Below are 26924 nucleotides of genomic sequence, written 5' to 3'. Positions count from 1 at the left end.
CTCTCAGGCGCGCTCCCTCCTTCTTCAGGGTCGACCCTAGGTTTTCCGCAGCAGAGTCTCAGGCGTTAGATTTTATAAAATAAGTAATTTAATTGAAAGGTCCATCAGCAAGGACAGCCTGGACTGGGTGCCTCCAGAAAGAGGGACCCCGAACAAAGAAATCCTTGGGCAATTATACGCTTGTGATTTGTACACCCACCCCTCACGTGCTATTCACTCGCTGTCCACGTGTCTTTTAGACCAATGGTGATTTTTGGTCTGGGGTCTTCTAACATCTTACTGGATCTTTTTCTGTGTCCAAGCAGGCACAGATCTTGTTGATCTGCAGTTTTAGCCGAGGGCTGTCACCTCCTTATCTTTTGGTTTACTCTCCTTGTGCACCTGCACTCACTGGCAGAACATGGAGAACTGAAGAGTCCCAGATTTGGGAAAAACACTACCAAAACATCAGTGTGATATCAACATCTTCCCCATACTAAAAGACCAAACACAACGCTATACCAGCTGCTAGGAAAATGACTAAGAAAAATAACTCTATTGTGATCCACAGGCTTCAGCAAATCTAGTTACTCATGCTAAGTAAAGCTAGGCAAACAGCTCGAATTACACCATAAGTAATCCTAAGTGATTTATTCTAATTAAAACATATTTATTTACACTAAACAACTACTACTAATAAATAAATAGCTGTATCTTCTGCAGTTTTCTGTAACTGAGGTGATTGTGCTTAGAAATGTTCCGTGTGATGGTGAGCTTTTAGTAAGACCAAGCAGGTCCCCTTTTGGGACTGCGAATACAGTGGTGTCCGCAGGATGGGAAGGCTGCCCCTCGTCATTGCCGGTGGCAGCGGTGGCCCTGCAGTTCCAGTCCTTCCATCGGCAGGATGCTGCCCGCTGTGGTCCCATGCCGTCCTCCTCCCCGGGGCTGGCCTGCTGCGCCATCGCCTCTCCTCTTCTCTGCAACTCTGGGAGTTGGCAGAGCCTGCCCCTCTTTGGATGCCGCCTCTGAGGGCAGCGCTCCTGTCTCGGACTAATGGATGCATCATTCTGATCGTGGAGTAATGAAATTACAAAACCAGACTTCTCTTTTTCGTAATCTCCTCCTTTCTTTTACTTTAGTAGAGGCAAGGGGCTTTCATTTATCACAGCCAGTGTTTTTCATTATTGGACAAACTACACGGCTATAAACTAGGCACCTAAACTAATTACCCATAAATCTTTGCTTATGGGTAATTACTGTTAACTCTTTGCAAATTAAATTCCCTCTGATGGACAAACTATGAAGCTCTGACTTTCTACCATTGCAGTTGATAGGAGCAGGTTTGAAACTTCAGGGAATAATTTCACATCTTTAAATTCTAATCAGGGAGATTAATAGAGCAAACTGGGAGGAAACACGTGAACTCTTAATTTTGTTAATGCTAGTGCCACTAGACCTTTCTGACAACTGTAGAAAATGTGCTGAGTGCTGTGTTCCTCCTTTAGGAACAAAATGTGATGCTCTTAAAAAATTGCATAGGCCCGTGGTGGGAGAAGGGGAATGAAGATGGAACTCGGGTGGTTAGTTGTGTGACATACTAAATGGGAAGTTTGTGCTTTTACTTTAGTTTTTCTTAATTATGTTGAGTGGTAGGTTTGCAATAGTTGTTAGTTTCAGCAGGAAGCTAAGCACATTTGTTGAGACATTGGAAATTGGAGTCTTTTCCAACCACAGTTTGCTTAAAAAAAATAATATTAGAATGATGACATTTTCTGTGTCCCCTCTCACAAAATCTATGCTATTTTACTGAAATCAACAAGTGAGTCTAGAAGTTCCCCATAACTGGGAATTACTTTTGCTGCCTATGTTATTGTAGTATGACTGCAGTGAAGGTATATACTCAACTAACTCATATATTAAGCCATAGTGTACTAATCTAGGATAACTTCTGTAATTATTGTTACCAGTAACTGTGTAAAAAATATTTCGTATGTATGGTGCAATTATAGCCTAAAGTACAAGCTTGGAGCTCATTAAGATCCTGAATAGCATTAACAGTATTATGAAAGGTTGATTACTCTGATCATTTATCTTCGTCATGGTGCCTTCAAACAAGGAGCAAATATATATTTCTTCAGATTTGAATGGTTGGCATTTCCTCTGTTTAGACTTTCATTTTTCCTAAAGGTAGGCACAGTCTCTATCTCTGCTACCTTGTAAATAGCAATGAGCATGCCATGCGTTTTTCCCTTTTGCCATCCATGGCTTAGTGCAACATTTGGTAGCTCGATACCGGCTGAGTATTGTCTGAATGCCTCTTAAGTTGTCTTTTAAGACAACCTCCTGTTTGCCCAGTTTTCTTAATAGTCAAAAACTTACTGGCTAGGTTGAGTCAACTCTGAACAAGTAACCTCAAGAGCCAGTGTGGGCACGGTGTGCTTTTCCCTCAGAACGGTATCATGCCCGAGTGTGGGCAGGTCTTCGAGCCTCAGAGATCCTCTGTTCGTCAGCAGACACATCAGCTTGGCTGTGCCATGCCCTCTGCTAGCATGATTTCTGGTCCTGAGGGTAGCCTAGGTTTGGCAATTTGTTTCTCCTTTGAATTTCAAATACTGGGCAAATAAAAGGTGGTGATGTGATATGGCTGATGATTCTGTTTTGCCTGCAAGAGAAATAATACAACTGATTATAAACTGCATTCAGAGCAAACTCTTTTATGCATAACATGCATTCTTTTACAGTACTTTAATATTGTGGCATAAGGATATTACCAGAGGTTGAGGAGTTATCCATGAGGTGTTGTGAAGCTGTAAGATGTTATCTGAGATGAAAAGGGACATTCTCCATCAGAAATTCATGTATGTTTACTAGGAGACAGTAGGCTGCAGTAAATGCGAATGTTCAGCAAATCAAGAAAACATCTAGAAATTATGATGATGGAAAAATACTACCACTAAACAAAGCGAAAGAAGCTTTTCTTTAGATTACATTTTTGGGGGGATAATTCAGTATTTAGAAGTGCAAATGAAATAATTAAAAGAAGAAATGCACTTTGACTGGGTATGGTGAACTTACTTCTACTTCCTTTAAGTAGTACTCTTCTGTTCTCTGACCCTCTTGTGGCCCCCACTAGCATTTTTGTTTCCCTTGCAGTCCAGTGATGCGATGTAACATGCACTGCTTTCTGTTAAAAGCAGGATCAAAGAATCTCTGGTAAGAGTCGTGCACCTAGATGTCAAAGCGCTGCCTCCAGTCCTTGTGTGCTGGTGAGATGTTTTAATTTCCGTGCTGCAGTGAAGAGCGGATTAAGCTCCTTGCAGTGTTTGGAGTTCACTGTTGTGTTTGCTGCTCTTGGCTGTACCGCTGTGAAGGGGTTTCAGTGTGGTATGGTGTTACGCAAGCTAGCTCTCAATCAGTTGTCTTCTTCCAATAAGGGTTTACCAGGGGAAGAAAGATGGGTGAAGTGGGTTTAAAGCCTCATTAGCACCAGAGCATATATGTTGTGCATGTTACAGTGTCCTGTGATAAAATCACAGCCACGTGGCTGTCTGTGTAGTCCCACCACCTCCCTCAAGTCATATTGATGTTATGTTCATTGCTTTCTCTTCTGTGGCTAAACATTTTAAAGTACCTGAATGAGTTTGTAGATAAACCCTAGTTTCCATCAGTCTTAACCACATTTTTTATACAGCTACAGAAAGGATAGATATTTAGCTGTAACTTAAGGCTGTAACATTTTTACTATGAGGCATTTTAGTTTACATCCTGCCTACTGAGTTTACTAACTGACCCTGAACAGTTTTGGGAGAGTTGCTGAGTTAAATGGTGCGCAGTCTTCCCAAAATATGGAGGTGCTTAGGGAAGAGCAATGCGAGTTGTGGGTAGTAAATTACAGAACTGCTGATAGCTCTAGCAGGCAGGTGGAGGAAGCGGAAGACTGCAGGGACAGAGGGACAAAAAGTGGGACAGAGCCTCCAGTGTCCTTGAGACTGCAGTCTGCATTGTGCACAACACTTTCGGGATCTTTGGGCATTTATAGAAGATGTATATAGCTGCTCACACTAAAGGGCGAGGGCTGCGTTTAGCCACGATCATTAATATTTTGTCAGCCATAACCACTTGGCTTTATTGTCAAGATAGGACATAGTCCTCCATGAATTTCTGTGATCTGTGTACTTGCAACAGTTTTTCAAGTTTCTCAGTGCATTCAGTGTTTAAAAAGCATTAGTGTTGCTTCTTTAAAAACATTAGTTTCCTGACTGGATTCCCAAATTTGCCATTGCTAACAGGTTTTTTAGTAAGGCAGTGTGGGAAAAAGATTACAAAGATTACAGATGGAGGCATAAGGAAAGAATCTCTGAATAAAAGCCTGGATAAACTTCTCAGCATTGTAGTGAAGCCCAAGAAATTATGTTGTTTTTTTTTTTCCAAGATGTAACACATAATTTAAATTTATGTGTACTTTCCTTTTCTTTTGAAGCCAAAGCTTTAGAGAGCCAGACCTTACTAAAGTTCTTTATATAATTGACATATGCTAAAATTTTGTGATATATCTTTTGCAGGATAAAAAACGTTAGATACTTGCACTGCATATGAAAATACTGTAAATACATAATTAAGCAATCTGGATGGATGGGCTATTGATCACAATGAGTACAGTACATGCTCTGTTAAATCTTCAAAAAAGAATTGTTGTTCAATTTTGGATGAGTTTTTGGTAAATCAAACTCAGAAAGTCCCAGCCCAGAAGCAGCATTTCAACACGTGTAAAGCTCACTAAGCTTGCAGAGTTTGACTTCAGTAGTTGGCAGCACATAAAGTCTCATCAAGGGTATATTCTCTTTAAACATCAAGAAAATAAATGGTGGGAGGGAGTGGCAGGAGTACGTGACACCTTTCACGGTTTGGGTTTTATTCAGAGGAAAATGCTCTGCATACAAACGCAACGCTTGATGGTCTCTCTGTGGGACCCAAAGTGTTGCGCAGCGTGGCTGGTCAGTCCTCTCGAAGAACCTCTGGTCTGTCACCAGCTTCATGAAGATCTCTGGAGGTGTGCCTCCAAGCCTTCCTCCCTGCTTGTGCATCACAGCTCTTTGCACAGGTCTGGTGGCATCAGGCTGTGGCTGATGTGGATGCTGAAGCCCATGCCTGCGGAGGACATCTGCTGCGCAGGGCAGGCACCAGCCTATTTGCTTACATCGACAGCCAGTTGTATGGCTGTAACCCAATTAGTGCTTATAAGCGCATGAACCAGGCACGGGCATAACTGACCACACTTTTTATTCCAAGTCTCTCTCTGAAAGTACACGGGGAACTTTTTTATAACATGTTTAAAAAATAAATTGTGAATCTGTAAATCCTATACAGACTATGCTGCAAATATTACTTAACTGTGATTCTATTTTACATTCTAATAAAGACTGGAAATGCCAGTCTTCAGATGTGTCACTGGAGTATGCTGTGATTGAAGTTTCAGTACGATGGGGAGAATGTGAAAGAATTAATTTGTTTTTAAATATGTAATACACCATTGTGCTGAATCCTTTATGTACAGGAGTACAGACTGACATAGATTAGATTAGAATCATTATCCTGGATTACAGAGCAGCTCTGATAGCTAAAAAGCCTCAGTCCTTTAAAAATGGAAATTGCAGTCATTGGAAACTGCAGTCTTTCTCTAACATAGCTGATTAAAAAGTGGCTTGGTCAGCGGCTGGTATAGAGAGCTTCAAGAAAAGATAAAAAGATGTTCATGGACTAGAAGATCTGGAATATTCTCCTGAAGAACAGTAATTTCACTCTCATAACTACAGAAAAGAGCTCCTTCATCTCAAGCATTGAATAGTAGTGACAGTTTCTGGAAAACATAATTTACTGTACATGCACTTGCTTGCATATGTATGTCATTAGTTACTAGAATGGTCTGTGATCACCGTCACTGAGGATGGTTTCTGTGACATTCTGAACATCCTGTTGAAGTTCCTGTAGGTATAAATATCTGCATCAGGAACTGTCAAATGATAGGAAGGTAAAAAACGGAATTTCACAAAAACCAGAGAAAGCAACACAGAACAGAGAACACAGCAGTAGTGCTGGGAAGGGAGAAAGCTGAAGGTGCATCGTTGATTAAATTTACCAAGGAAGAGATTTGAGAAATGTGCTAGAGGGAAGAGGAAAAAGAAGGAAAAGTTTAGTCCTTTATTTAATAGGGAAGACAAGCAAATAAGACATTGTGTAGAGAAAGCTGGGGTCTTTGTAAAAGGTTAATAGAATATTAAAGGCCCAATTACAGCAGAGAGAATTACAGTGAGAATACTTAGGTAAGTCAGAGTGGTAATGTTGGTGGGGAGCTGGTGATGTCCATCCCACAATACTGAAAAAGGAAGCTCTCGTGAGCAAAACCTGTGTCTTCAGCTGTTATCCTTGAGAAGTAACTCCAGGCAGTTGAAGTCCCAAAAGTCTAGAAAAAAGCAAAATAGTGGTGAGTGAAAAAAGGGTGGAGGGTTATTGAGTCCATAGATTGTAGTTTAGTAAGGCTTACATCAATACCTGGAAACAAGTTATTAAATTATTCATTTGTAAGAGCTTAGAGAGTGGTAAGAGAGAGGCAGGCAATACTGGCATGGCTTGAGTCTGTGTGTGACTCAGTGAATGCCTTTTGTATGGTTTGGCTTTTTTTGCAGTGTCCATGGCCTAGGGAATAAGGTGGACGTGGTAAATACGGTGTACCTTGATTTCTGGTCTGATTCCCGCAGGGTTGTTGTATTGGGTTTACCTGGCAAGGTTTTGGTGGCATGGGGCTGCAGGGGTGGCTTCTGTGAGAAGCCACCAGAAGCTTCCTCCACATCAGACACAGTAGCTTGGTTGCAGCTGACTCCAAGATGGACCCGCCACTGGCCAAAGCTGAGCCCAATGTTGATGTTGGTGGTCCCTCTGTGATAACATATTTAAGAAAGGGTGAAAAATACAGCAGCAGTGTGAGAGAGAAGTGAGAAGAACATGAGAGAAACAGCTGTGCAGACACCAAGGTTGGTGAAGAAGGGGAGGGATGAGGTGCTCCAGGCACCGGACCAGAGATTTCCCTGCAGCCCATGGTGAAGACCATGGTGAGGCACGTTGCCTCCCTGCAGCCCATGGAGGTTAATGGTGAAAACAGATATCCACCTGCAGACTGTGGAGGACCGCACACCAGAGCAGACGGACATGCCCCGAAGGAGGCTGTGACCCTGCGGAGAGTCCACACTGGAGCAGGTTCCTAGCAGGAGCTGTGGCCCTGTGGAGAGGAGCCCATGCTGGGGCAGTCTGTTCCTGAATGACTGTACTCTGTCGGACCCACACTGGAGCAGTCCGTGAAGGCCTGTATCCTGTGGGAGCAACTCCATGCTGGAGCAGGGGAAAAGCATGAGGAGGAAGGAGTGGCAGAGACAAAGTGCAACGAACTGACAGCAGCCCTCATTCCCCACCACTCTGCACCACTCAAGGGGAGGAGGTAGGGGAGTTGGGAGTGAAGTTGAGTCTTGGATGATGGGAGGGATGTTCTTAATTCTCACCATCCTGTTCTGTTATTAATTGGCAATAATTAAAATTAATTTCTCCAAGCTGAATCTGTTTTGCCCATGACAGTAACTGGTAAGAGATCTCCCCGTCCTTATCTCAACCAAAGAACTTCTCCATTATACTTTCTCCCCTCCGGTAAAACCTTTTAGAAACCTTCCAAAGTGTGGTGTGAGACCTTCCTTCCTGGGTCATTGCAGAACTGCCTGCCTGTTTTTCTCCAGTGATGCATTCCTTCACCAGGAAGCATTTTAAACAGTCTGTAGGCTGATAGAGGAGAAGTGACAGAGCAGCTTGGTGGGCACCTGGCAGCCAGACAAGGTCAACCCACCACAGTCATGCATGGCATTCTTTTAACTCTGAGAAGGAAGGTGTGGTGACCCCAGCCTCCTGCCCACTTTGTCCCTTGGGGAGAGTGGGAGGTGGCACCAGGGTGGGTGCTCCAGGGAGTGCTCCAGGCTGGCTGCCTCCTCGTGGCAGGGGTAGCTCAGGACTGATGCAGTGCCGTTCCTGTGTGCATATGGAGGAAATCCAACATTTAGGGGAGGGCTAGACCTACTTAGGTCTTTCCCAGCCACCAGAACCAAAGTCTGCCCAGCTTGAAAGGCTGGACTTTATACTTTTGGAAAATTAGACCTGACTTGGTATCACCCCTGTGCTTGCAGTAAGTTGGCGTTTGGTCATCAGACTTAACCAAGACTGCAAAACTTATCGCTCTGATGGAAATAACCCCCTACTGACACAACCTGCAGCAGAATATATTGCCTTAATGCTATCTTCGGTTTCTCAGGAAATTTGTTTTTCTGTTTTTTTGTATAGTATCAGTGTGCTCCCTGCTGCAGCTTCCTCTTTCTACTGTAGCTTTTTTATTCCAATGAAATTACAACCAAGTGTAAGTCTGCAGGTTATTGTTGTGATGATGGCAAATTAGGTTTTCTGACTGTTACAAAAATATTAGAAATGGCAGATTAAAAGTGCTCCCTGGTATGAAAAATCAGCTATTTCAGTTTATCTTTTTACTTGAAAAATATAGTGTCCTTAATGGAGAATATATGTCAGTATGATCAGAATTTGCAAATCATTACAAAAAGTGTTTATTTAGGGAGCATTGGCAAAATATAGTACACTTCTCCATGCTCTTTTGCATTGCCTGACTTACCTCTTATGATTAGCAATGGCTGTTCCACCTAAATTGAAGAAGAAAATATGCAGAGTAACTAGAAAAAAGCCAAAGAACTTTTAAAACTGCAATATATTAATATTTTTTTTTGTTGTCTTGTGGTAAGAGATCCTGGGTTGACACTGCAGATAAACTTCTTGGGAAAATCAACTTATTTCAGAGAAGCCATTGCATTGGAGTTGATGATTCAGCACAATATGAACATACAAGGAGAAAGTTGTATAGCTTACCAAAATGAGGGCTATTCAGGATAAGCACGGGCACAAGAGCTTGCAGAAACCCAGAAATGACTTGGCCTAAATTAGCTGGTAGTGAATGTAGTTCAAAGCTTGGCTTACATATGCAGACACAAATAGCCATTAAATTTTCCCTGCCTGATTTTAAAAGGTAACTTTTTTCTACACAGGGCAAGCTGGTAGTAGTCAAACTTCCATAAACTCCCTTCTTTGTCACTTCCCTTGACAAGGAAAACCAAGAGTCATTACGGGACGTGTGAAGGTCATTACGGTGATGTGTGAAACTGGCCTTTGCACCTGGGGACTGTCATGAAGAGCAGCAATCAGTGATGTTGACATCCGCTCAACCTACAGACTGCTTAAAACACTTCCTGGTGAAGGATTGTGTCACCAGAGGAAAAACAGGCAGGCAGTTCTGCAGTGACCCGGGAAGGAAGGTCTCACACCACGCTTTCGAAGTTTTCTACAAGTTTTTACTGCTCAACACTTTCTCCTCTCATGTACTCTTCATTAAGATTAAATAAACAATGTTTATTCTTCATTAGTATCTCTTAAGAGGATGGGAGGGAAAAAGTGCTGCTTATGAGGTAATGGTTTAAATGGTACTTAAAATAAGGCATGGGTGTTTCCAGGGGAGCTACTTTCACTGAACTGTTTTAGTCGTCAGGCTTTGTGTGCTGCTTAGGGGGGGACGGTAGCCACACAGCATGTCACACAGACAGAAGGCGGGTGCACAGAGTCTGTGGCCATGAGAATATGCCTGAGACTGCAAATCCAAGGATTTGGGTCTGCATCTTGCGCAAGTAGTCTAAGTACCTGGGTTTGAAAATTTGACCCAGTGTTTCCAAAGTTCAGTACCAAGGACAAAAATCTGCATCCCGCTGGAAGCAGTAGGAGTTCACTCCGTCCACTCTTCTACTCCTTTTCTTTGCTCTTCCTGTTTAATTGAACTGTCTAAATGAGAGAAGGTGAGTACTGTCCTGTCCTGGAAAAGAGAAGAGCCGTCTCAAAGGAAACTCCATTCTAAATAAAATATTCAAAATCAGTTACTGGATCTGTCGGACTGCAAGAGCTTCATGTCAAAAAAATCAACCTGATGTTACTACAAGTTGATTTTCAGCCAACTTTCAGCTGCAAGTTTTTTTCAGGCTTGGTAGGAAGGAAACTGGTTTTCCCATTGAGAACTCTCCTGCTGTTTTAGAAATACAGGTGTTCTTATGTGTGGTCTAACCCAATTTTTTAAAGGGCCTAAAGGAAAAGGAAGAAAGAGTGAATGTATTTTCTATACATTTTTCTTCCACAGTGCTGTATGAAGTGCTATGATCTTCACCTCCTGTCTGCATTTCAGCACTCTTACTTGAAGCTTTGTTCGGGAACCAACTTTCTGAAAGTTGAGTTACACCTAGGAGAGCAATGTATGCACAGTAAAGCAGTAACCTCTGAAATACAATGTAGTTTGAATTTTGCTTCCATGTTTTCAAATTAAGGTCTGAGATAATGTAATGATTCTTGCTTTTTTAGTAAGTTTGGGTCAGCTGTATTCTTCCACTCAACAAAAGGCAGGGAAGCGAGATGCGTCAAAATGCTTTCAGATGTGCAGTGTTGGTGACCTGTTTCTGGTCCTTGATGTTTACCCACCAGAGAGTTCAGAAGTCATATTTGAGGCAGGGGAAATAATCTAATGTTAACATGAGTATTACAGAATGCAGCTAATTTAACCCCTATCTGAATGCCCACTGTTTTAAAAGGCGGTAATGCTAGGTGTAATAAAGTGTTTAAACTTACTGTAGGATAGACGTATTTTTCTATAAATTTCCTGCAATACTTGAGGGAGGAGACCCACTGGAGGCTTGTGAGAAATATGCTGCTGCAGTCCCAGCAGGAATTAGCAGCTACTGGTCCAGCCACCACAGCAGGGATGGCTTGGACACTGCATTTTAATTAGTGTGTCACCAGCCAGCCTAGCCCACATCTAAAGGCTTGCAGTTCTACAAATAGTTATCTGTGGAAGTTACAGGTTCAAGAATATTGGCAAGCACTAGTTTGATTACCCTTTTATTTAAAAACAGCATATGTCTTTTTTTGGGAATGTGCTTATGTAAGGCTCCTTTTGTTTGTCTGCTGAATGCAGTGAAGGCCGAATATTGAAAACATCTTGGTCTATTGCATTGCCTTTGCAGGCCAGACTGAACAGGAATCAATTACTAAAAAGTCCTTTCACCTCAAATATTAGAAAATCAGCACAGCAGTTGAAAGTTATAGAATCAAAATCTGAAAAGGCATGGATGTTTTTCTTGTCAAAATCAAACCAGGCAGAGCTCTGGAACGCAATGGAATTAGCTTTCCTTTCCAGACCTGTGTATGTTTTTTCCACCAGCCTTACCTTTTTCAAAAGTTAGTTCTATTCCTTCTAAAATGAACTTTTTTTCTAAAAAAAAGTTCAAGTTTGGTTTTTTTTCTTTCCCTACATTATGTTAGTTTTGGAAATTTTCCATTCTCTTTACAAGTTGTGAAGTAATGAGGGGAAACAAAGGGCTGCAGTTGCGCACAATTGCCTGCAAGTCCTGTATATGTAGATACTGATGTTTAGAAGAGGTTTTTAGATCAGATTTGAATAATTTAATAATTGCTTCTAAGTTCACTGTAGAAGGAAAGTTTGTTTTGATACACTTTCACATGAAATGAAATGCAAGTTGTAAGAATTTCCAAATTTACATGTATGTGCTTTTTTAATAGCAGTAGTAATGCCATAGAATATGCATTTTTAAAATATTTTCATTTGTATGTATTTCAGTAGCTTCGTCAATCATTTTTGGTTCTGTCCAGTCTTTAACTTTAAACAGCGCATTTAATTTTGAAGTCTAAGAATAATAATTTTATTCCTATAAATCCATTTTGTCCTTCTAGTATATATATAAGAAAGAGTGAATTAATGTATTTTAACTTTATGCCTCTGTAAACTGTACAAAATGATCTGTATTATTTATGGAAACCAGTACTGGACTGTAATCTGTTAATGCAGTTTTGGCAGCACACATTTCCATGGCTCTGTAGTAGGTACAGTTTTCTTGGGACCGTTCATTCTTTTACCTGATTTGTTTGGACAAACTAGGTTGTGTAATTGTTCTTTGACTACATGAAGCACAAACTAATTTATTTTTCAAAAATCAATTCAGAATTTAAGGAATTTAATCCAAATGAAATTTACAGGCGATTACATTGAGCACTGTATTTGTACGGAGTTGATTAAAAATGCAGTATAAAACCTGGGGTGAGCAGGCATGGTATGGAGATGCTGACCTACTTTTGAAAGGACCAATTTTCCTACTTCCAGTGAAAATACTGTCAGTGACTGTTTGTTTATTTTATTATAAAAACTGCAGCTCTAGGAATTCACTTTTCCTACCTACCTGTGACCAAATAAACATCTGACTGTGTTTCATTTTGGTTCCCGTTCCTGTTTCAGAGGCAGAAGGTTTTTGTGGGTGTGGGGAAGAAAAGGTTTTTTCCAACCTGGCTCTAGTTCTGTGTGTTTTCTTTCCTTGGCTTTTCTCTCTTTCTGCCAATCTCCACCGCAGGTCCAGCCTGATCCTGCAAATTCCATTTTCTCCTTTATGTGCAAATTCTGCTGATCACTTCCACCTCCTTAACACCCCTCCTGGGCGTCCCTGCCTTCTTTCCATCTGTGCTGACACCACTATTTTTGACTGCACATACTTGAAGTGTGACCATGACTTTCCTCTTGGCTTCGCAGTCTGGACTCCCTAGTACAGGCAGAGAGCTATGGTGCTGTCACCCGATCTCTAAAATAACTGTCCTTCTACAATCCTACACCTCAGGATAATAATAAGAAATATAATCCAGAATGATCAACAAAGTGTGTATTAGGTGGGCAAAAAAGTTTTACGCATACATTTTTAATATTTTTAAAACATCTTTCTAATTTGTGTGGAAAACAACACACATACAGGGACCAGTCACTGGATTTTAGTCTACTTTCAGTTTTTAAGTGGTACTTTTAATACTTTAAATTTTTCATGCAATCATTGGACTAACGGCTGAGCAAGTTTATCATGTAGCTCAAGTATTTGTACTGCAGGAGGACTAGGCCTGTGCTAATAATGAGTTGCGTGTGTAGCAGTGGTGATACGTTCCATGCACAGGATGTCATGAGGTTTCTCGTGAGTTGCCGTTGTCCTTGTTGTAGAAAGCATCATGTGGACGTGAGTGTATTTTACTGTCCGTAATGACTACATAGTTAAGATGTATGCGTTACTTTCAGGGTATTTGTAAGTTCAAAACTGGGTATAGAAACATATTTTTGTAGTAAAGCATATAGCATACTTAGTTAAGCGGTTTGTTTTTCTTTTTTGTTCTTTAGCATGTTCGGTTGTACATTGGGTTTTAAAACTACATCTTTAACAGAATTTTTAAGCAGCTTTCCAGACAGAAACACATATGTCAGTAAAAGAGAATGACAATGTTTTCAACAGTATAGTAATTCTAGTTTTTACTATTCTCTGACTTGGCCAACTATATATTCCAAGAATATGCCTTTTTTTTATATTGTTCCAACCAATTTAAAAAAATTTATGTTTTGAGTTCAGGCAGCCTGTTCTAGGCAGAGATGCAAAAAAGCAACAGCTGGATGCTCCTTTAAACCTAATTTTCTTTAGAAGTAGATAAGTAAACACTTACATATGCAAATATGTATAGTAATATATTTCATATAAATATAAGTGTATGTATATATGCAAAGATAGATATATATGTGTGTATGTATGTATGTATTCACCAACTACAAAGATGGAAGAGCTGGCAGGATCAATTCTAAATATGCCAACACAATATAGTGAGTAATCTTGTGGTTGAACTCATCTGGAGTATGGGAGACTTTCATTTCTGGTTTCTAGTCTGAATTGGGAATGGGTTGCTTGTGAATCACAGACTGTAGTGTAGTTCAGCAAGTGATTTATTAGCTGCCCGGGCTTAGGGGCCTCTCAGTTTCTTCTGTTGAAACTGTTCATGCTGTAGGTTTAAATATTCCCTAGTGTTTGTATCTGCTGCTTATCAAATAAGTGCCTTAACCATTGAGTATAGGTGATCTCTTTCAATAGCACCATTACTATTTATCATTCAGATGAAGTGGAACACCACCTGCAGAGAACGGGACGTTGAGGGGCTCACAGTCTGTCTACCTGACCATAAATGTCAAGCCTGTAGAAAGTGGCATGTTGCCACAAGAATTTTTCGTTCCTGCATATTTGTGTTTTCTGACCAAATGTATCAATGAAATGTTTAGTTGTTGCAAATTCCAGGCCAGGTTCTGAGAGCCTGGTTGAATGGCAGTCAAGGTTTGATGTAGAAAGAACTTAAGGGCAGGAGGTTACAATTAGCAGCTCTCTGAGCTTTTGGGTTGCACATGAGATTTTTGCCGCTGAAGCTTCCCACTGCTCTTTAGTGGTGAAAGCTTGAATCGCTCCAGTTATATTGGTGACCTTCCAAATCATACAGGCTCAGGAAAACTGCATGTGCTGATTCAGCAGAAGGCTCGCAGAGCCACAGAAGGAAGCCAAAATAAGCAAAGAAAAATGCCCTTATTTGCACAAGGCAGTTCTGTTTGCACATTTACATTAAGGCCTGTGGGCTGCTTCCTTCCTTCCCCCCTCCCCCCTGCTGCCTTTTTTTTTTCGTTTTAATGGGAAGAAAGAAAGACATCCAGTTATGGCAAAAGAGACAAGGAGTCACGTCTGTACTAGTAATGGTTGTCTGCTAAGCTTTGCAGCAGGCATGGTGTAAGCAGGTTGCCATCCTGTTCCCAAATCCCAGGTGCCGGTTTTTGGCACAGAAGGGAAGGCAGTGTTAGCTGGTAGCTCCGTGATCTCTTTCCTGGCTGGTGGCAGCATGCCTGTCAGAGCTGGGCGTAGGCACACAAACCAAAAGAGAACTCACTGAAAGCGTTCCTGAGTCTTGTGATACTTGTCATCATTTTTACCCCAAATTAGGACTCCAGGGATGTGGTATCAGAAATCTTTACAATAGGGAATAATTTCTAAACTAGCCCCTCCGTGTGTTTTGAACAGTGACTAATGAGCCTGATGGCAGACTGCTCATCTGGACATGCCTTCATAAATTGAAAGGGGGTGGGGACGGTACTGGGCTTGCTGGTGAGGTGCCAGGGCATAGTTGCTCAGCGCTCGTGGGCCAGTATTTCTGAAAGCCAGAAGGCATACCACATCTCAAGGGTCAAAACTACACACACGACGCCCCCTCTGAAATGCTTACACACCAATGCACGCAGCATGGGGAATAAGCAGGAAGAGCTGGAGATCTGTGTGCGGTCGCAGGGCCACGATCTCATTGCAATTACTGAGACGTGGTGGGACAGCTCACATGACGGGAATGCTGTCATGGATGGCTATGTCCTTTCCAGGAAAGACAGACCAGCGAGGCGTGGTGGTGGAATTGCACTCCATGTGAGAGAGAGGTTGGAATGCATCGAGCTCTCACTAGGGGCAGATGACGAGAGGGTTGAGAGCTTATGCGTAAGGATTAAGGGGCAGGCAAATATGAGGGACACTGTTGTGGGTGTTTATTACAGGCCACCTGATCAGGATGGGGAAGCTGATGAGGCTTTCTACAGACAGCTGAATGTAGCCTCGCAATCACAGGCCTTGGTTCTCATGGGGGACTTCAATCACCCCCATATGTGCTGGGAAGATGACACAGCCAGGCATGCACAGTCCGGGAGGCTCCTCCAGTGCATTGATGATAACTTCTTGACACAGGTGGTACAGGAGCCAACAAGGAGAGGAGCACTTCTGGACCTGGTACTGACAAACACAAAGGGACTGGTGGAGGACATTAAGGTTGGGGCACCCTAGGTTGTAGTGATCATGAAATGATAGAGTTCAGGATCATGGGTACCACGCACAAAACATCAAGAAGTAAAATTACAACCTTGGATTTCAGGAGGGCTAACTTCAACCTCTTCAAGAAACTGCTTGGAGAGATCCCGTGGGCTAGGGCTCTGGAAGGCAAAGGGGCTCAAGAAAGCTGGTTGATATTCAAAGACCACTTCCTCCAAGCTCAGGATCAGTGCATCCCTAAGAGAAAGAAATCGGTCAAGGGACACAGGAGACCTCCATGGTTGAGCAAGGAGCTTCTGAAAAAGCTCAAGTGGAAGAAGGAAGTTTACAATAAGTGGAAGAAGGGACTGACCCCTTGAGGGGATTACAAGAATGCCACCAGAGCATGCAGGGATGAAACAAGGAAAGCCAAGGCTGCCCTGGAATTAAACCTGGCTAGGGATGTCAAGCTCAACAGGAAGGGCTTCTACAAGTATATTGGAAGCAAAAGGAAGACCAGAGAAGTTGTGGGCCCACTGTTGAATGAAACAGGAGCCATGGTGACGGAGGATACGGAGAAGGCGGAGTTACTGAATGCCTTCTTTGCTTTGGTCTTTACTGCTCGGCCCAGCCCTCAGGAGTCCCAGGCATTGGCGGAAGTAACGGGGAAAGAAGAAGACTTCCCTTGGGTTGAGGAGGATCGAGTGAGGGATCAATTAGATCAATTAGATATTCACAAGTCCATGGGCCCCGATAGGATGCACCCGAGAGTGCTGAGGGAGCTGGCGGAAGTCATTGCCGGGCCGCTCTCCATCATCTTTGAAAGGTCCTGGAGAACAGGCGAGGTGCCTGAGGGATGGAGGAAAGCCAATGTCACTCCAGTCTTCAAAAAGGGCAAGAAGGAGGAGCCGGGGAACTACAGGCTAGTCAGCCTCACCTCCATCCCTGGAAAGATGATGAAACAGCTTGTTCTGGGTGTCATCTCAAGGCACGTGGAGGAAAAGAAAGCTATCAGAAGTACTCAACATGGATTCACCAAGGGGAAATCATGTCTGACTGATCTGATAGCCTTCTGTGGTGGCATGACTGGATGGATAGATGAGGGGAGGGCGGTAGATGTGGTCTACCTTGACTTAAGCAAGACATTCGACACAGTCTCCCATGGCATCCTCATAGGGAAGCTTAGGAAGAGTGGGCTTGATGAATGGACAGTAGGGTGGATAGAAAACTGGTTGAAAGACAGAGCTCAGAGGGTTGTGATTAGGGGCACAGAGTCTAGTTGGAGGTCAGTGACGAGTGGTGATCCCCAGGGGTCAGTACTGGGCCCAGTCCTCTTCAATATATTCATCAATGACCTGGACAAGGGGATAGAGTGCACCCTCAACAAGTCAACAACTTTGCTGATGACACAAAGCTGGGGGGGCGGGGCGTGGCTGACACACCGGAAGGGTGTGCTGCCATACAGAGAGACCTGGACAGGCTGGAGAGTTGGGCAAAGAGGAACCTTATGAAATTCAGTAAGGGCAAGTGTAGGGTGCTGCACCTGGGGAGGAATAACCCCATGCAACAGTACAGGTTGGGGGCTGACCTGCTGGAGAGCAGCTCAGCTGAAAGAGACCTGGGAGTCCTGGTGGACAACAGGATGACCATGAGCCAGCAATGTGCCCTTGTGGCCAAAAAGGCCAATGACATCCTGGGGTGCATCAAGAAGAGTGTGGCCAGCAGGTCGAGGGAGGTCATCCTCCCCCTCTACTCTGCCCTAGTGAGGCCGCACCTGGAGTACTGTGTCCAGTTCTGGGCTCCCCGGTTCAAGAGGGACAGGGAACTGCTGGAGAGGGTGCAGCAGAGAGCTACCAAAATGATTATGGGAATCAAACACCTCTCTCATGAAGAAAGACTGAGGGATTTGGGTCTCTTCATTCTGGAAAAAAGACGACTGAGGCGGGATCTTATCAACACTTATAAATACTTAAAGGATGGGTGTCAGGAGGATGGGGCCAGGCTTTTTTCAGTGGTGCCCAGCGACAGGACAAGAGGTAATGGGCACAAACTTGAGCACAGGAAGTTCCACCTAAACACGAGGAGGAAATTCTTTACTTTGAGGGTGGCAGAGCACTGGAACAGGCTGTCCAGTGAGGTGGTGGAGTCTCCAACTCTGGAGACATTCAAAACCCACCTGGACGCGTTCCTGTGCAACCTGCTCTAGGTGACCCTGCTCTGGCAGGGGGCTTGGACTAGATGGTCTCCAGAGGTCCCTTCCAACCCTATGGTTCTATGATTCTATGAATTCCCGTCTCTCCAGGCTGTCGTATGCCTCTTTCGAGGGTTATGCTGCCTCTCTTGCAGCTTTGGGTGCAGCCAAATGAACAGTTAAAGGTGGTGCCGTGCCACCCCTGCTGGTGTAGCTGTCCATCTCATCACTAAGCCAGTTCTGTTTATATCATCAGAGCTGTTCCAGTGGCTGCGTTTTTATTCACGTGGAAGACTTTGCAGAGCTGATAAAGCAAACACTGACAATAGCATCACTGAGAGGCAGTGACTGCCCTCCGTCGCCGCAGCAGCAGTGAACACCTGGAGATGTGCACAGGAATGGTCATCTCTTTACTTGGATCATCAGCTGCACAGCTTATCTAATTGTGCCCTCAACCAAGTAAAATAATTTCTAGAATGCTTGTTGCCTACTTAGTAAGAGCATATGTAGACTAATGAATTTAATGTTTATATTGCATTCTGAGTATGTGAAGCAGGGTACAAGAATGATTTGCAGTTTATGCAGTGCCTTCCCCATCACAGTGTTGTAGTGAAATACTGGAGATAAAAACCTTATCACAGCAGGGCCTTAGAATTTTATCTTTTAACATTTTTTTGGTTGTACTTAAAAGATGTGAGGGTTTTTTTAATGTGATGTATTTTTTTCTGCTTGCTAAATGGAGCCTTTTGAGACTTGGCCAAGGAGAGGAGATCTAATTAAATTCATGTAATGATTCTGGGACTCACTGAGGCTTGCAGTACTCCCACACATTTATCAATACACTTTTATGAGAGACAAATCATTTTAGCATTTGAGATGAAGTGAGATTACTTTATGTGTGTTTGATGCACACAAGCCCTCAGATGACTGAGCTGTGTAACCCTTGCCATAGGTGACCTTTCCTGATGAAGAAGTCTTTCTGAAATAAATCTTCTCAATCAAATGCCAATTCTTGTGCTCACTCATGTACTCATAAAAATATGACATGCCTACTCAGAACATTATCTGGCACCTGTGCCCGTGCTGAGGTGGGAGAAATGCAGAGCATGCATGGCAGTTTTGCGCAGCCAGAGTAATAAACCCCATGTCACAGCTTTATTCGTATAGTCAGACATGGCTATGCCTTTCCACTGTTTAAAAGAAAGCCGCTTGTGTCCTTCTGCAGCTTGTGGTCGTCTCCTGTAGACACACTGAGGTGGGTTTCTTCTGATTCAGAGAGATCTGCAGTGCAGTTTGGTGTGTGGTGTATGTGAAATCCTGTCACTGCAGAAGGGCTGTGTGCTGTTCTGCAATGTATGTTATTTGGGAAGTCGTATATGATAACGGGAGTCCCATCTAGCTTAAAAATCTACAGTTATTTGGAAGTACCGAGTCTTACAGTGGGTGGCAAATCTCCTGAGGACAGGAGACTTCCAAAAATGCCTTAAATCCTGCACTGACATGTAGCACTTCAGGGCATCTATTTTGATGGTGGCTGACACTGGGTTGCTCAGTGGTGTCTAAAAGTAAATGTGGTAGGATATAAAGAATATAAAGCCTGAATTGTTTGTGACCATTATGGTTTTGCCAGAGGTTTTTCCTCTCTCTAGCTAATTCATAGAGTACAGGTCCCTTCCTTGACAGTAGCAAGGAGAGCACAGCAAGTAGCCTCAGCAGCTGAGCCTGCCTCTGGAGACTCCCTAGCCCAACCTCCCGCTCACAGAAGTGCCTTCCAACCAGCAGAGCCCTAATTTTATGATACGAGTGCTCAGATTTAGCACATTCAAGTAAGTACACCTTGAAGGCAACCAGAAGATGTAAGCCCAGTTCATTCTTGCTATGAACAAGCCCCACCAGTTTCCACCAAATTAACAAAAAGTGCTGCTCTCTCCATCTGGTGCCGAATTTGGCTGTTTGGGCAACTCGGCAGGGAACAGCACAATGACTGTTTCTGTCTCACTTCCCATTACTGCCATCAGCAGTTAGTGAAAAAACCCAATTCAACTAATTGTTGCAGATGAGTTGTCTTAACAAAGACAAGATACGTTGTCCCAGGTTTGGGGCAAGATTACATTCCTGGCTACCCTAAGGGGAAAAATGAGGTATTTTTGCCCAAACTGGAAGGAGTAGAAAATGTAGTTTCAGATAGGCAACTCTGTTTATTGACATATTTGAAGAGGCGTATGTACAACTATTTTTCCTTTTTTTTTTTTTTTTTTGTTTACATTTAGTGGGGCTACATCCATTGTCTACAGATGCAGGCAGAAAGGGACCCAGAAACCTTACGCCGTCAAAATGTTGAAGAAGACAGTAAGTTGTTTTGGTTTGTTTTGCTTTGCTTTGCTTTGGGACATGTTTGGGATTTTCTGCTTTTTTTTCGGTGCAGTTTCTTTGTGTGGGGGAAACGGGCTAGATTCAGGACCCTGCTAAGCATGTATTTTCTGTGACTGAGCTGCTTCTGCTCCTCGTCATTAAAACAGCTTTTAGAGGTAACAGTACTCTGTTGGGAATGCCATATGCCCACAAATCTTGCTTGTACTTTCATCCGGTGTTGTCTGTATAGACTTAGATTTGGGCTAAACTTTTTAGACAGAAATGTCTTTTTCTTTCACTATGGAAAAAAAAGCAGGTTCTGAATCATTTAAATGTTCTGTGATTTCATTTTGCTTTAATACATTGTTTTGCTCAAAAAATATCATCACATGATTTATCTTTTTCAGAAACTGATTAAAACACCAATTCAAACTCAGGTAAAATTAAATATTTCGTGGACGTTTTTCCCCCCTTACAAAATTGCAAGAGACCCATTTGAGACACCACTTATTTTTAGAGCTCCGTGTGTGTCACACTTCTACCGCAGCTATTTTTGTGTGTATTACAAAATAGACGGCGGAAAGCATGAAGAGGGACTAGAGAGGAAAGGCTAGTAATGGATTGAGAGACTTCAAGCAGAAAGAGAGTGTGGGGGGTAGGGTAGAGCAGTTCATGTTCCTAAGAGGGGAAGAGAAATCTGAGAGGAAGCAAGCAAGCTGTGGGGCATGGACATGATTTTTATTCATGAGTGGTTTTGATTCAGTTTATTCCAGTGTTAAATCATCCGTTATTCCACAAAGTTCAGGGATGTTCACATGTAGCAACACAGTGATGTGTGGGTAGGCGTAAACATGTCTAAATGCTGAATTAACTGGTGGTCTCTGTGCAAGACACAATGAGTGGGTTCCACATGAGTAAAATGTTCGCATTAATTTGTCATCTTTGAAAGTAAGCCAAAGTTTAAACTGGCACAGAAATTCAGTTGTGTGTGCTGCTTTTGGATTTGATTTGCATCTGGTGCACTGGAGGAAGCAGGGCATGTGAAGAGCTTGCATTGCTGCAGCCTACACTCTGTCTTTCCAATGGAAGTGTGGAGAACTTAATTTTTACGTTTTTATCATTCCTTTATGCCAACGATTCCCATAATGCTTTAGGAGTAGTCTTTCTTATAGTTCTCATTCTGAAATGCACTAGGAATAACGATATAACTTTAAAACATTTCTTTACGCCTTTTTTGGGCTTTTTTGGAGACTAATTCGTGTTCAGAATGGCAACGTTAATACTAGATCCATCTATTTGTGTCTGAAACTATTCGATTTAGAGTTTTGGCGGACTTACTGTAGTACAGATTTTTTATAAAAACTGTAGGAAAAGTGGCAAGTGAGAAGAATATAATAATATGGTTACATAAGTTGTTTGCACAGCAGCAGTAGCTTGGCTTAATGCAGCCTTGATGATATTAGCAGTGTGGTGAAGCAGTTCACGCAACTGAGATTTTCCCAGTGTAATTGATACACTTTGGGATGTTTTGTTATGAGAACAAGTGATTCTATTACACAACTGAGCCTGTTTGTATAATTGAGAACATGGGAGGCGATACTGTAAGGATGTTCTGCTGCTTGTGTCTGTGTGCCATGAGCTACTCTAGCTCCGTTCCGAGTTGGAGATGTAATTATTATCACAGAGACAGAACTAACTGTGTGTTACAGTGCTCCCACAGCGGGAGGCCTGATCTTTGCTCAGAGTATCTCAGTGTAAAAATAGCCAAGTGTGGGCCAAATCATATACCAAAATGTTGATCGGCTTAAGTTTCCTGTTGGCTTTTTTTAAACAGAAAAAAAAAAAAACAACAGATGGCAGTTCAATAGTGGAGTTAAAGTGATGGGAGAAAAACGAGGAAGAGCCTGTGACTCTGCTTCTGATGCAGAGTCCCATTTCTTCAATTCCCTTTCATAAATGCACATAAGGGAGCTCTGAAGAGCACAGGAAATTAGAAGATGACAAAGGAAGATGGTGAAAGAGCAAATATTCTGATTTTTCCGTTCAGACTGACTGACTTTAAACACTGCACCAAACCAGACTAACTCGCTGAGGAGGAGTGTCTGTAAAAACAGGGTGAGAGTCAGGGAGAGGGTGGTCCAGCTTGTTCTGGAAGTGGTTATCAAGTGATGTGTGATTAGGAGTCTGGTGCCTGACTGACAGCTCCAGATTTGTGAATGCTAATCACTACAGTACGGTAATGTCAAGTAGAGCATTAGAAATTATTACTTTTGTCCCATGGGAACAGCTCAGATAAGAAACAGGTGATCCTTTTGGATTGAAGTAGTGTGCTAGGAACAGACTGCAGGAAACATAAAATGCCTATCAGTGTTCTTTTCATTTAAATAATAAGACTAATTTTTCATTTTGCCTGACTAATGCATTCTTATTTAAGAGCAAATAAAATTTTGGGCAAGATATGTCAGCCAATTCTGAGAATACACACTTGTGGAGAGATGTGAGGTCTTAGGAGATTCTGTAATTAATATTTCTTCACCATCTAGCTTAATAAAATAGTATTCTTATTTGCTCAGTTCTATTTGGTTTTTTGTGATTTCTAGATAAGCCAACAAAGAGAAACAGGAGAAAACATGTTTATACAAACCTTTTTTTGTCAATAAAATTAAATAATATTTTGGGAATATTTTATTTCAATTTAGAGGTTTAATCCTTCTTAATCATTAATTAAAATTTAATATAGTTCCAAAAGGAGGAAAAAAAAGCTTTTTTGCTGGTTCAAAAGTACTGAAACAGGATGCATGAGTTCCCTGTTTTGGTTTGGTTTTGTCAAATTCAGCTCAAGTTTAGGAGTAGTTTTAAATCCTTTAAGTTACACTTTTGATGGATAAAATTTAGTCCAAAGAACACTTCTCATTCTTACTCCTGAGGTGTCTGACTGTCAGAGTTAGGCAACTGACAGGCAAATTAGGACCATAACTTCCAGAGCAGCTAAAAGACAACTGTTAGAAGGGCTAAAGAGGTCCAAAGAAATATTGATGTATGTATTAGTGGGAAAAAACCTCTCAGATAATGTGTAAGAAATTAAATTTGAATTGTTCTTAACAGATACAAAAAGAAATATGATTATAAAACAACATGTATGGGACAGGTGAATAAGCATGCTAAATTAATGCCTTTGATTTGCTCATCCAACTTTTACACTCAGTTCCTGATCATAATTGAAATGTAGGATTGTATTATATACTCATTATTTGATTTTTGCTATGTTTAGCAGATCACTTAAATTGCATGCAGGTGATAAATATAAAGGTTTGAATAATGTAATTTCTTTGTGGGGAAATCCGTTTCATGAAGAAAGAAAGAAGCAAAAGCAGATCATATAGCACATCAGAAAAAATCATCAAATAAGCGAAGTGCAGTGATGAACTTTTACGCTTACAATTTCAAAAGCAAATTGGTTTGCTTTTCACTATCCAATTAACCTCTGCTTGATGACTCAGTCCTTAAGAAAAGTGAAGTATCTTTAAGATGTGCTTTGCAAATATGATTGTTACTACTCTTAAGCCAAAACTTAAAAATTATGTGAGATTTACAACCAGTTGTTCTGGACAGCTTTTGTTGCAAACATGTAGCACCTGGATCATATGGGAAGAACGCAGGATTCTTGAAGGAAGCAAACATATTTTTTGCTATTTATGAAATGAAACCTCTCATCTGCAGACCTTTGCCTTCTTTTGGTGTGTTTTGAGAAAGTTAGGCAACATATGAACCAGGGCCAGCCTGAAGATTGTCTCAGAGTCTGGGCAGGTGAATGCCTTCCAAGAAATTAGATCCGCCTCTGACTTATATTTCCTACCTGAGTCTGGACAAATTGCTTTAAAAATAGTGAGGAGAACAGATGGCCTCTGTTCCAGGGTTTCTAAATTAAGACACCGAGTGCCTGCTTACGTTATAGGTCTACCAAGTGCTAACAACTGTAACTGAGGTAATTTGGGAGCTGCCATTGCAATAAAACGACGCGCTCTGCGGAAAAGAGAATGGGATGCTGACCTGGGTTGTCTGGAGCCTGGGTCTTGGTGTATTCCCAATTCAGCTTGTGCCGTTCGCCAAGGTATTTTCTTTCGGTTTCAACTTTCTTATCCCTAAAAATGAGATAACACTTATTTGATTTGCTACTCAGCAATGCTTTCAAGGACAGCCTGGTTAATAATCCTATGTTTTAATTGATAGGTAGTGTCCCCTAAGAATGATTAGTTATTATGAAGTATTAGGCCCTCTGTGTCTCAGTCAATAAGGCATGCAGGTACAGAGTTTATTTTGGAGAATTCTCATTTTTATTTCATTTTTTTCATGTGTGGGCATCCTCCCTCACTGGGTTTGTGGTGCTTAACTAATAGTTTCTCAGCACTTTAATTAAAATGAGCATTTATGGAGCAGCATTCTTCTTGCAGACTGGCTGATGTTCAAAATCAGACAGACATTCAGGCACATGAACTTTTTCTCAGATCAGATACAGAGCAACAGTTTTCAAGCAACACATATGCTGGAAATAGTTGTGCTGGGATTAATCTAATTATGCTAATCAGTTAGTCAGTTTGAGAACAACAAATAGTTTATGTCTGTGGAGCAGAGAGGACTGTGAACACGTGTAAAGGTAACAGGCTTCCCTTCTGGATAAGTGGGCTTGGATATCTAGAGTTAGAGTCTGAAGGAAATTATAATGGTCTATAAAGGCATATATATGAAGTCACAATTGCATTCATGTTTGCACTTACATATATATATGTGTGTGTGTGTGTGTATACATATATACACACACGCAAAATAATATATACGTATGTATTTTAAATTACATATATTCCCAACTGTACAGGGAATATAGTTGGCTGGGTTTTCCACTTTGTGTTGCAGTGAATTGGGGGTATTAAGTAGTAATCAAGAGGTGAGGCTCATGCAAATGTTTGATCTGTTTTCTTGGAGGAGTGCTGCTTTTGGTTGAACCTGCCCAGTTGATTGAGAAGGCAAGTGCCTCAAGAGTCGGGGGGTGGGGGCTGTGTGTCGCACTTGGAGATCTTGGAGATCGTCATAGTTAGTAAATTGGTCTTTTATTGACTTGTGGAGAAAAAGATGTATGTTTGTATTCCATTTGCTGCCATGCGGCCTTACAGGATTTACAGTTTGAGTGCTTCCTGCCTGCATATGCCTGTCTCTCTATAGGCTTTATGATGAGACTACATATAGTTATATATATCTCTATCCTGTGGTGCAGTAATTGTCAGTTCTCTTCTTGGACTGACATCTGAGAGTGCTGAAGTTTAGCAGACGTACCTGGTCCACAGAGAAAGCGGGAACCTGACACAATACTTCAATTTGTCTGAAGAGCTACGACAGTATTCTTTTTTCGCCAGATTACAAATGTTTGGAATATATTTACATATTTATGTATATTTAAGGCCAAGTTTTTCCTCACAAAGCTGGTATTAATTAACACATAGTGTTAATTTGTAATGTTGTAATTTTTTTTTCAAATTTTTCAAAAAGGAAAAAAGAATAGTGTCATATGTAAGTGTGTGAAAACAGTCTAAGTGCACATCAGTACTCACCATTAAAAAGGTGTATTTTTCTCAACTAGCTCACACATTCTTCTCTGTTAATCGTTCACACACACACATAGACACACACACCACGCATGGTATTGCTTGGCAATTATTGGGAAATGGTAATTTCTTAATTACCACTCCGTCTGCAGTACTAGCTATTATATATGTAGATTACTTTATTTTTTCCTGGTTTGCTCATTTTTAGTCATCCATGTCATCATCTCATTCATGTGCAGTTCACACTGTTATGTTTCTTCTGAAAGATGAAAAAAATATTTCAGTCAAAATTCTTTTGAATAAAGAAATAAGGCAATAAAGCTTTGAGTTTTGCACTGCTTAAATCCAGTTTTCCCTCATATGTAAGGGGAATCTGTCTTCCACAGTCTGACTCACTGCTTTTCAAAAGAAAGGGCTTTTAAGTAAAAGTTAAGTCCATCAAATGTCTAAAGAAGAAGAAGAAAATTTATTTTGCATAAATGCCCTACAAAAGAAGAGAGAACTGAGAGATTATTTTTTTCTGCAGTAAGATACCAATATGTTTTTGCTTTAGAAGCTATGAAATCAGACACCAGTTTGTAAAAGTGGAAATTTTATTGAAAAATAGCTTTCTAATATGCTGGTATAGTCCTTGGAAAGCAAGAGGTGGCTTTTTTCTGTATTGACAGGACATCCTTCAGAAAAGGAAAAAATCCCATTCTGCAATTGAAAAATGCCTGTCCTGCATACATAAAGGTATTTAACATGTCATCTGCATTACAATGTATTGAATTACATCACATTGCAGTGCAGATGATGTGTAAAAACCACTTAAGGTAGGACAATATTTTTTACCTGTCGCTATTTAGATTGAATTGCTATGCTCTTCCCAAGTAAATCATACCTTGGGTTAAGATTTTAAGAACAGAGAGCGTGTATTGTGTCTCTTTTTTCCTTACTCCATTTAATTTATAGGTAATTGGCTAACACTCATTTCTGGTGTTTGCA

The 26924-nt window shown here is 41.5% G+C and overlaps 1 protein-coding gene across 2 annotated transcripts in view; it reads left to right on the top strand.

Annotated features, from left to right (window-relative positions):
- CAMK4 (calcium/calmodulin dependent protein kinase IV) overlaps nt 1-26924 on the top strand; it is a 172622-nt gene that overhangs the window by 55417 nt on the left and 90281 nt on the right. Inside the window, exon 2 of one of the 2 annotated variants that reach the window (XM_054185910.1) lies at nt 20259-20337. In XM_054185910.1, the coding sequence (XP_054041885.1) occupies nt 20259-20337 (79 nt within the window). Of the gene's footprint in view, nt 1-20258; nt 20338-24345; nt 24452-26924 lie in introns of those variants that run through there. The other variant, XM_054185911.1, reaches the window with a different exon arrangement.

The sequence above is a fragment of the Rissa tridactyla genome, chromosome Z, assembly GCF_028500815.1.
Source record: "Rissa tridactyla isolate bRisTri1 chromosome Z, bRisTri1.patW.cur.20221130, whole genome shotgun sequence".
NCBI classification, from domain to species: Eukaryota; Metazoa; Chordata; class Aves; order Charadriiformes; family Laridae; genus Rissa; species Rissa tridactyla.
This window is presented reverse-complemented; position numbering and strand designations above follow the sequence as displayed.